General features: G+C 39.5%; 1 protein-coding gene across 1 annotated transcript; it reads left to right on the top strand.

Annotated features, from left to right (window-relative positions):
* The first annotated feature begins 370 nt into the window (after positions 1-370).
* LOC127872170 (sodium-dependent phosphate transport protein 2B-like) lies at positions 371-5,297 on the top strand. The gene is made up of 7 exons (XM_052415503.1): positions 371-494; positions 866-997; positions 1,374-1,520; positions 1,918-2,127; positions 2,558-2,676; positions 3,031-3,112; positions 3,737-5,297. Exons 1-7 carry the CDS (start codon positions 371-373, stop codon positions 4,723-4,725), a joined length of 1,803 nt encoding a protein of 600 aa, XP_052271463.1. The 3' UTR covers positions 4,726-5,297.
* The last annotated feature ends 6,645 nt before the right edge of the window (positions 5,298-11,942 follow it).

Below are 11,942 nucleotides of genomic sequence, written 5' to 3'. Positions count from 1 at the left end.
TTCCGTCTGCTTCATTGTTACACGTTAGATAAGGCTCGATATTTCCTATAATTTATTGTGACATGTTAGATAGGGCTTGATATTCCGTCTGTTTCGTTGTTACACATTAGTTAGGGCTTGATATCCCGCCCGCTTCATTGCTACACGTTAAATAGGGCTTGGTGTTCCGCCTGTTTCATTGTTTCATGTTAGATATGGATTGATGTTCCGTCTGCTTTATTCTTACACGTTATATAGGGCTTGATATTCCATCTGCTTTATTGTGGTTTGCAATTACATTGTAGTCTCATCATAGGCGCATGTCCACATGTGTCATCATAACAGACGGTCAGTGTATAAGACCAGACACTGTGTTAAAAAAACTAGTAGGATGTGTTCCTCACATGTCTTTGCCACGTGTGTTCAGGAGAGGTCGGCGGCTGTAGCAGTCAGTGAGGAGGAAGAGGACCCGTTCGCGCTTCCGGAACTCCGTGTCGACTACACGCCTTGGTCCGGTGAGTGGCACACGGTTCACATGCAGCAATTAAAATTAAGCAACAGCATCATTTCCGTGATGAGTATTTGAAACCGCAAAGTTTAAGTAAAATGTCCACTGGTATAAGCGACTTTAAAACTATCATTTGTTAATAAGTTTATATTAATACTTACATATATTGTTCAACCTCAGCCATTATGGCTACAGCGTACATCCTGGTGTTTTACGTGTAATTATTAATGACTGGTATTAGCATATTGTCATCGGTTCGGCATTCGATATCCATGAATAGCGATGATAACTTGATGATCTACTTTAAAGATATATATTCGTAACAACGTAAACCGGTAGGCGAGACCTGTTCATGTACCTGCTTGTTACGTATTATAGAGCTGACGGTGTGCGGCAAGCTCCGGCGCGTGCTTCTGCACTACATCCTTAAGATTCTCCTGCTCCTGGGCGGCCTCTACATCTTCGTGTGCTCTCTCAGCTTCCTCGGCGACGCCTTTCAGCTGCTTGGAGGTCGGTGCGAGCTGGTGATTAAGGGAGGGGCCACATAGTTGGTCACTTTCATGTATGTAATTACAGATAATCGGAGAAAGCGCACAGATAAACTGAACGTCCATAACTTTTTTACGCAGCACTTCACAAGCAAAAAGTATGAAATTTGCACAGACTGATTGATGCGCAGATTGTTTACAGAATATTGAAACGCGCATGTATCTTTTGTACATAAAATGTATGTGTGTGCGTGCGTGTTCGTATGAACGTGCGTTTTTATTGTTCGTTTTGTTGCTGCTTCTGATGTTGTCGCGTTTTGTTGTCCATTTCGTTCATTTTGTTGTTATTGTTGCAGTGTCGCGTTACATGTAACACTTGTTTATGCAAAATAATGCAGGCAAGGTAGCTGGAAAGGCATTCGCCAACAACGAGATCCTGGCGAACCCCGTGGCGGGCCTGATGATAGGCGTGCTGGCCACGGTGCTACTTCAGAGCTCCTCCACCACCACCTCCATCATCGTCAGCATGGTCGGCAGCGGCGAACGTACGATATTTATGGGCCGCGCTCTGTGAAAAAGGGGATTAATGCGTGTGCGTAAAGTGTCGTCCCAGATTAGCATGTGCAGTGCGCACAAGCTAATCAGGGACGTCACTTTCCTCTTTTATAATATTTTTCGTTTCAAGAAAGTTCCTTCTTAGCAAAAATCCTGTTTAGGCGGAAAGTGTCGTCCCTGGAGGACACATTACGCATATGCATTTGACCCCTTTTTCACAGAGCACGGCTCATATTTATTTATTACATATCTATTATAACCACGCTTGCATCTAATGAACAAGATTTAAACTCAAGAAAATTTCTGAGTGTTACAAAGTCAGTGTTAGTTAGTCGAAACCACTTGCGAAGATGTCTACTTGTGCAAAAACAATATGGATTGTTCCAGTTCTGACAGTTTCGCAAGCAATTCCAATTGTGATGGGCGCCAATATCGGGACGTCTGTCACTAACACAATCGTCGCCATGGGGCAGATCACTAACAAAGCGGACTTCAGGAGAGCGTTCGCTGGTGCTACTGTCCACGACATGTTCAACTGGATGACTGTTCTCGTACTGCTTCCGGTAGAAGTCATCGTGAAGGCAGCCGCGGGACAAGGTGAGATACATTCAAATTACGTCGTGCTGCAATTAAATGGTTTGTCGAAATGTTCGGACATGATTCTTTTAGCCACGGGGAACATATATCTGCCCAAAGCTCGCAGTGCTACCACCTCTTAGGGTTGAACAGCAGAGAATGCATTCACAATTTAAAACCGTCTAGATCTGGATATATTTTTAAGATTTACTTTTTTTGTATATGCATATGCAAACTAGTGTTATTTTCTACATTATTGAACTGTGTATACATAGGATAAAGCGAAACTTCCAAAAAAATGGTTATGACTTTAAATCGAATCAAACCCATACTATTTAACCCGACCATCATCACGTGCTGTGTGGTGGCTCTAGATTGGGGTGGGGGTGGTAGAGCTAAGCTCGGAAAAAGATATATCTCTGAGGTTGATATATATAATGGTTCCTACCAGGCTGGCTGGAGTGGATGAGCGGGAAGCTGGTGGTCGCCATGGCCCCCGAGCAGGACAAAACGCAAGACCGGAACTACCTAAAGGTCATAACGGACCCATTCACCAAGCTCATTATCCAGGTAAGGCGCAAGTAAGGGCGCATCCCTCGCCAGCCGGAGAAAAACACCAAACCAGCGTACACAATTGAAAACATTTTCAATAAAATCGTGCATTCGTTAGACGATCAGTCGTCTTGTAGAATCGTGTAATTATTTGCTTAAAACATTAGCTGCAAACAAGTCTCCCATTTAAAGTGAGTAACTAATTATCGGTAATACACGATTTTTTATTGCAAATACAAAGTATAATAAGACAGAATGTAATAATAAGGTATTGTTAATGTTCTTATCAATCACTTTAGCATTTGTTAAAAAAGATACCGTTAACGTAACCGGTGAGACTGGTGTGGGACACTTTACAATGTGTTGTTTCAGATTGACAAAAAGGTGATCAACGACATTGCACAAGGAAATGACGTCACGAACAAGTCCATCATCCTGCACAAGTGCGATAAATGTATGTTGTATGAATATAAGCCGTGTTCTGTGAAAAGGGGGCTTAATTAATGTGCGTAAAGTGTTGTTCCAGATTAGCCTGTGCAGTCCGCACAGACTAATCAAGGACGACACTTTCCGCCTAATCTGAATTTTTGCTAAGAAGAGTCTCTCTGTACACGAATAATATAATACAAGAGGAAAGTGTCGTCTCCGATAAGCTTGTGCGGACTGCACAGGCTAATCTTGGATTGCACTTTACGCACATGCATTAAACCCATTTTTCACAAAGCATGGCTCATATATGTTGATAGTTTTGTTATCTACCAGTACGGATGGAATTACAAATGGCATTTCTAGCCGTCACAGTTATGAGCATAATCTATGTACGTTAGTAAAATTGCTAAGACATTTTAAATTTACTTGTCCATAGATTTGTTTACTTGTATACGTTCGATAAACAAATATAGGATTTACTGCGGCGAGCTACCGCCATGACGATAGTTCATAAACTTAAAGAGTTAAATCGGATTATTATGACACCTTGTGATATGTGGGCATAATATCTTGGCCAAGTACCCCGGCCGATGTATTACCCCGAGCGATTAAAAAAAAATAATATGGCATACGTTAAATAACGTTCCAGGTTTCATGTTCGAGTACGCGACCAACCCATCCCGTGGCGACAGCCGCCTGAGCGATACGGCGGTGGGCGTTATACTGCTTATCATCTCACTCGTGCTACTGTGCGCCTGCCTCGTGCTCATCGTCAAGCTGCTCTCCTCCCTGCTCCGGGGCCAGATCGCGCTGGTCCTCCGCAAGTTCATCAACGCCGATTTTCCCGGCCACTTCAAGTACTTTACCGGATACGTTGCTATCCTTATCGGCGCCGGGCTCACCGTCCTGGTTCAGTCGAGCTCCATCTTCACGTCGTCTCTCACACCTTTGGTGGGAATGGGGGTCCTCAGCCTGGACCGCATGTACCCGCTCACGTTGGGCTCAAATATCGGAACCACTGCCACAGGAATCCTCGCAGCATTTGCACAGGATTCGAACAGAATTCACTTGGCAGTCCAGATCGCCCTCTGCCACCTGTTCTTTAATGTTTGCGGCATTGTTATATTCTATCCTCTTCCATTCTTCCGACCGCCTATCGCGGCGGCCAAATTTCTTGGCTTGCGGACCTCCAAGTACCGATGGTGTTCCATTTTGTACCTCCTCTTCTCGTTTGGGGCATTTCCTGCCTTGATTTTCGGGCTTTCCATCGCGAGTTGGATAGCGCTTGCAGTCGTCATGATACCCATCGCGCTGCTAATTATCTGTGTTTTCTTTATCAAGCTCATGCAAACAAGATGCCCTGCGGCCCTTCCTAAAATACTGAAAAACTGGAAATTTCTGCCCCCCCTATGTCGGTCTTTGGAGCCATATGATCGAGCTCTGATTTTCGTGACGTGTAACTGCTGCTGCTGCAGACGAGTGGGGTGTTGCAAGAGTATCACAGACGACCAGGACAGCAGACGACAAAATGGACATGCATCAATCAAGGAAACCATTTCAAACGATGTAAATAATGGACACGTTGGTGATAAAGACGCAACAACCGTGGACGAAGGACACATAGACACGTGGCTATAAAAAGGGCGAGACGCGATAATGACGGGATAGAGTGGATAAGATATCCATGTATATCTAACTTAAAAATTGATACCACTTAACGAAAAAACGGTGTATCGAAACAGGCAATTTTACGGATGTATTGACTTGCCCCTTCGTAAAATTACCATTTAAAAGTCTCGATATTGCGAAAAGGTTTGCAACCATGACTTTTCACACCCTGCCAAGAAGACATTCACACCAATCCATAATTTTTGGAACGTTAAACCGTTTATTTACGCTTATAATTTGATATCATAATACGCTTTTAACTTCAGTTTACCGGTATAACCGTGATAAGATCGTGGGTTGTCTTTAAATTTGTATATGCATGTTACATGTTTATAAAACACTTACATTCTATATGTATATGTTGTTTCAAAATGCTTTTAATACGAAACAATCTTACTTATTTTATACTTATACATATATGTATTTTTCACAGTTATTAACCCTACAAAACATGCATAAGCTGCGTCACACCTTAGTAGCAATATTGCTACATTCAGAAAACCATGCTTCAAAGATATTATGAACACTCCGTACCCCTCCCCCCCCCCCCCCCCCCTAAACTATTTGTTGCATCCCGTCTCGACTGTACTATTCATGCGAGAGGTATTCATATTGATACCTCAGCATCAGTTCTTTGCACCATACACACGATCGCAGTTAAAGTAGCAGATCGCAATGATATCAAGACTCTGTATAAAGCAATCCTTTAAGAATTACATGCTTCATTGACAGAGCACTTTCTAGAGCCAAGTACCCTGGTATATAATGTCAACTTTAAATGGAGCACTCCGTAGAATCTCTGCCACTTCATCAGGTGTATATTAGGTTACATGATCAGCAGGGTTGACACACGGCTGGACAGAACATAAAAGCACCGTTAAGAACTTTCTTTTTGCAAATATCTCAAGTTATTGAAATACATGTACAAAACATTTAAGTGCATATCAGACAGTTTTTCTTACATTTTGTGCCGACATCTTAAGATTTTATAATAAATCATGGAATACGTCTGAAATCGGTGCCAAAATTTCACGTTGCGTGCAGCATTACCGTAAATATGATTGCATTACTTATCGATGTTTTGGCCAAGATCACAGGCTTATTAAATAAAGTAATTCTGATGTATTTCACGTTGCCATTAGCAGCATAAAAACTGTCTTTTATGCACTAGTTGAAATTTTTAAGAAAAATAGTTTTAAAGTTATTCGGAAAAAAAGCACATACCGGTGTATTAACATCCGTTAACGTTCAATTGTGAACCCCACAAAGTCACGTGATCATACACCCTGATATTGTAACCAAACCTTATGTAACTATCAAACCTTATGTAACTATCATACGTATGTGCTGGATTCATGTATGCGATAATGCTGCAAAACCCATGTCGTCTCACATGGAAATACCATTTTTATTTTTTACTTCATGTACCAGAGTTACAGTAAACATACCTTTGACAACTGATATTTGTACAATACCATTACGAAGTTTGATGTGAACTATGGTTGTGTGATACAAATACAAATATATACGTATTTAAATTATAAGGCGACAACACATATAACCATATGTACGCACGTATATGATATATAGATATTAATATAACAGGTATTATCATTTCAAATAAAATTAAAATGTTGTGGGTTTTTTTAATTAAAAGTTACAAAATATAAACGCAGCGATTACATTTTATAATAATTGTATCTACATTATACGTAATACATGTAGGTTAAATACTTAAATAACGCGAAACATCATACTTCTATTCATCCTGTAATCGTATTTAGATTATGTGAATGTAACATGATAGCGCTGAACAAATAACTCTAATAAAATTAATAAAATCTCTCTAGGACCGTCAAACTAACTGACATACGTAAATACACATACCCGGACGTCATTTTTGAGACACACCTAAGGCATAGATGCTTACAAGTCCGGTTGTAAATGACAGAACTAGAGGACATCAAAAAGCAGCATATCGCCCCATTGGTGCATAAAGGTACCATGTTCCGTCTAATGTTAATGTCATAGGGTACCTTTTTGCACCCAGTGTTCGATATTATGTAATGCTAAGTTTACCTCTGGCCACGATCTCCCCGATTAGCTAGTGGCTAAAAAATCGGGGAGCTCTACGATTAAATGGTATACTCCACGTTCTGTTACGCTTCCTTACGAAATCAGCACGTTTTGTTGCTACGATCGAGCCCACGATTTGCATCAGGTTCTGTTACGCTTTGTTGCGATCAACACGATTGGCTTCCACGCTCCACCACGTTCCGTTACGTCCAGTTAAGATCTCCCATAATGCTAGGTTTACATCTGGCCACGATTACCACGATGTCCCCGATTCCAGAGCATCGTGGCGAACGTAACAGAGCGTGGAGTCGAATCGGGGTGATCGTGGGGGAGCGTAACGGAACGTGGTTGAATCGGGGACATCGTGGGCATCGGGACAGATTTTAAATCAAACTTAAATTTTACCACGATTGCCCCGATTCATTTTCTAATCTCAAATCGTAGGTCAAATCGCAGGAGATCGCAACAAAGCGGTTTTGTCGTGGGAGATCTTAACAGGACGTAACGGAACGTGGTGGAGCGTGGAAGCCAATCGTGTTGATCGCAATAAAGCGTAACAGAACGTGATGCAAATCGTGGGCTCGATCGTAGCAACAAAACGTGCTGATTTCGTAAGGAAGCGTAACAGAACGTGGAGTATACCATTTAATCGTAGAGCTCCCCGATTTTTTAGCCTCTGGCTAATCGGGGAGATCGTGGTCAGATGTAAACTTAGCATGACACGATGCAAAGACTGAAATGTATCTGATATTGAACAGGTCGTTTGAGCTAATGAAACATATACAATTGGCTTCAAATGCCATATTATAAATGCATAAAGTTCCGAAGCAGTTTTCCATAAAAACATTAAAGACATAAAAAAACAGCTCTTTAAAAAGGGGGTTTAATGCATGTGCGTAAAGTTTCGTCCCAGATTAGCCTGTGCAATCTGCACCGACTAATCAGGGTTAACACTTTCCGCTTTTATGGTATTTTTCGTTAAAAAGACTGTTCTAAGCAAAAATCCTGTTTAGGTGGAAAGTGTTGTCCCTGATTAGCCTGTGCAAACTGCACAGGCTAATCTGGGATGACACTTTATGCGCATGCATTAACCCCCCTGTTCACAGAGCTCGGCCCATATTTGTAATTGCATCCAATATTTGTGGGAATTTATAGTTACTGGACAGTATATAAAATAGAATGAACCAGTACAAGGTGCTCTTTTAAAGCAAAAAAAATGCAACGCAGCAATGAAATCATAAAAATTTAGTTCATGCTACAGGAAAACAATTATTATCTTGAGTGTCTTACTTCGCTCAAAGGTTACCTATTCTGGTCCATATAATGTTCATGGAAAACAAACAAACTATTCTTTGAAGTTGGGATAAGACAACACAACATAATTTAAAAACCCTGTTGAACACTAAAAGTGACTGCTTATTTGCATTCTTTTATCTCCAAAAAAAACCCTCCGTTTGAATATGAACTCGCTTTAAGAATACTAATAATAAATGATATAGACACTTTTTTTATGTATTGTCCTAGGTGGTAATGAAAAAGTCATAGACCGGACGGACTCGTAGGTTGTGGCGGAAAGAACAAACAATATTGTTTAATTTAAAAGGGCATTTGCTATAAATTGCCATAAAGTATAAAAACTAGCTAGAACAGATTCTTTTCTGAATTCCATAATGAGCGGTAAAATACGCCAACATATTATATTTGTATATCACAAAGAAGATACACTTATAAGAAAACTTCCAATCTATACTTACAAGTATAATTGGTGTACATGACGTAATCACATTTGTATTACATTTGCTTTACATTTCCATTACATTTGTATTACATCAACCACAACATTTATTGAAATACATTAACACGTGTACTTATATACAAACAGGAATGTGAATTTGAAGTTGCCACTTTTTTCCTGAATGGCATGATGAGCGGAAAAAAACATTTTCCAAAAAGGTATACAAAACAGGTATATTAAAACACCTACGCATTGCTTTATCAAAAAATGCGCTATAACAATGAAATATGATAAATTATTTTAAGTAACGCATACAAATATAGAAAGTACACGCGTCAACACACCATATGGAGGAGAAGGGGTTAAGGTTGGTGTTAATTTTAACCACGATAAATAGTTATAAATTGATAAGAATTCGATCAACAATCGCCAATATCTTTTTTGATTGAACAAAACAGCTCATGTGACCCTATACCCTAATATGATTGGACAATAACAATTTTAATATGTTTAAACACAAGTAATTTCATGTTATGTTACCATAACAGAAAATTTATAATTTAGAAGGCATCTTTGACATAAAAAATACTCTAGATGGTAATGAAAAGATCATATACAGGACGGACTCGTATGTCATGAAGGAAAGAAAAAATACAATATTAATGATTGAAAGGGGCATTTATTATGAAATGTCATAAAGTACATAAAACAGAAAAGATTTGTTCCTAAATGGCATAATGGGTGGTAAAAAGCACGCCACAATTTGAACCGGAACGGCAACTCTGCCGCCCGTATCACGTTTAAAGGAAGGTCAGAGAAAACTGCTTTTATACTAAAAATATTAACAGAATCCATGTCTCGCAGCCGTACAGTAGGATGGAGACAACGAAGGACTTGTAGAGCCTGTCTCCGGTGGGGAAGCTGATGGAACTGATTGCTTGTCCACAACCAGCTCAGTCAGGCCATCGCTGTGGTCGCCTTGGCAATTCTTATTTGGTTTTCAGCGGTACTGGTACAATCATTGGACAGATTTGCTCCCAAGAACTTGAAGTTTGTAACTTTTCTAGCTTCTCGCAGTTCATGGTGAATTATGCCCTGGTGTTGGTGTGCTGTTCATCACGATCTTCGAGTTCTCCGTGCTGACATCCATTCCGTATGTTCCGTCTGTTTTATAGAGTCTGTTTGTGAGCTCTTGAAATCCAGATATAAGGAAACTAAATAAAAACTAAGCATATAGGCCAAAGTAGTAAAAAACTTCGGTCGATATGGACTAATCAATATTTCTAGATAGTGTGTGACATGCCAATATTTGATACATGCTGTAATGTGTACAGTCTTTGGAGAGATGTTTCTATTAAGAACCAACTTGGACTAGTTTTATAGCTTTATTTCTAGTTCACTTCTCAAATGCATTGCTATGATAGAGACATGCAGTGTACCACACTTAGATTACTTATTCATTGGGCCATTCAGTGGGCATGGCTTATTAGCCATTAGCTGACAATTACTAATACTGTGATAGAAATCAGAACATGAACGACGAAAAGATATTTCAGTATATTAACGTCAATCCTACATGCAAAAAGTACGGACAGACTTACAAACAAAACAGCATATATGTATTGCCTTCTGAAAAGGGGCGTGTTCGCCTATATAAAAATAATTTTGAGTACATCAAGTGTTGGAGGCAAGCTATTAAGTTATACGATGAGAAAACAACAACATAGTCAATATGCGCCTCGCTCTGTGAAAATGGGGTTTAATGCATATTCGTAAAGTGTCGTCCCAGATTAGCCAGTGCAGTCCGCACAGGCTATTCATGGGACGACACTTTCCGCTTGTATGATATTTTTCGTTTAAAGAAAGTCTCTTCTTAGCAAAAGTCTAGTTTAAGCGGAAATGGTCGTCCCTGATTAGCCTGTGAGGACTGCAAAGGCTAATCTGGGACGACGCTTGACGCACCTGCACTAAACCCACTTTCCACAGAGCTAGGCTCATATAATTATAATTCTCATGATATATTTTATTCTACCAAAAGGGCTCATCAGGAAAATGTCATTTTATGACATAACTTGTTATACTTTTCAATAGGTTTTAATGCATATATACATACAACTTGAAAATAAAACAAATATGTAATAATTAAATTTGTGTGCACAATATTTCATCATTACCTTCAAAAGTGGATGTTCGGAAAGCATCTAAACTTAAGGACCCCTTTTCTCAATTCTTGTTGTTGAGCCCTTTTGTCATTTTGTGTCATTTTGCCACGCTCTAGTTTTCAGTGTCATAATCATACGACCGACAATTGTTTTGCATGTTTCACGGTACGTTATATGTTTTCATTCCTTTCAAATCAGGTTCACTTCGTTTCCCATTTATCATTTAATTCGGTTATTGTGTCACAAACAGGATGACAAAACATAATTGGCTTTGTTGATGAATTGTGTCGGTAAATAAAATAAAAAAATATGTTACGTAAAATTGTCGATAAGTAATTATAACAAGCTCGTAAATACAACATTGGGCCGTGCTCTGTGAAAAGGGGGTTTAATGCATGTGCGTAATGTGTACTCTCAGATTAGCCTGTGCAGTCCGCACAGGCTAATCAGGGACGACACATTTCGCCTAAACGGGATAAGTGCTAAGATGATTTTTATCTTTAAACTAAAAATACAATAAAGGCGGAAAGTGTCGTTCCTGATTAGCCTGTGCGGACTTCACATGCTTATCTGGGACCACACTTAACGCACATGCATTAAACCCAATTTCACAGAGCACGGCCCAAATAATGAACATAAAGACATTTCTAAAATATAAATCACGCGACTTTATTTTACAGTTTGATTAAACTTCAACAGAAACCATTCTTCGCTTCAAACAGGAGTTAATGTTTTTGTCGATGTTTGTTATTCGCCGAGAAGTGACATGCGTTGTCGTTTACTCACGGTTCATAATGTTAAAGGGGCCTTTCCGGTTTGGTAAATTGACCAAACTGCAAAAAAAATTGTTTCAGATTCGCAAATCAGATTCATTGTTGTTATGATATTTTCGAGGAAATAGTAATTCATAACATTTATTATGCTCCAAAAATATCCATTATATGCATCTTTTGATGATTTAAAAACCTGAAAATTATAAAGCGTTGCAACGCGAAACGATTAAATACTTTGGAGCGTTCTGTTGCTGTCGTTATATTTTGTGAAACTACGAGGATTGCTTATATAAAGTATAAAATACATCATATTCTATATGAGCCGGGATGGCTGAGTGGTCTTAGGCTTTTTAAGCGTTAAACTTTTGCTACCGGGGTCAGTGGTTCGAGCCGTGTTGAGGGTAACTTTTTCTTTTTTTTAATTAATTGTATCCTTGTTTT

This window comes from Dreissena polymorpha, chromosome 3 (assembly GCF_020536995.1).
Source record: "Dreissena polymorpha isolate Duluth1 chromosome 3, UMN_Dpol_1.0, whole genome shotgun sequence".
In the NCBI taxonomy this organism is placed as follows: domain Eukaryota; kingdom Metazoa; phylum Mollusca; class Bivalvia; order Myida; family Dreissenidae; genus Dreissena; species Dreissena polymorpha.
Note: the sequence above shows the minus strand (reverse complement) of the source record. Positions and strands in the feature narration are given on the sequence as shown.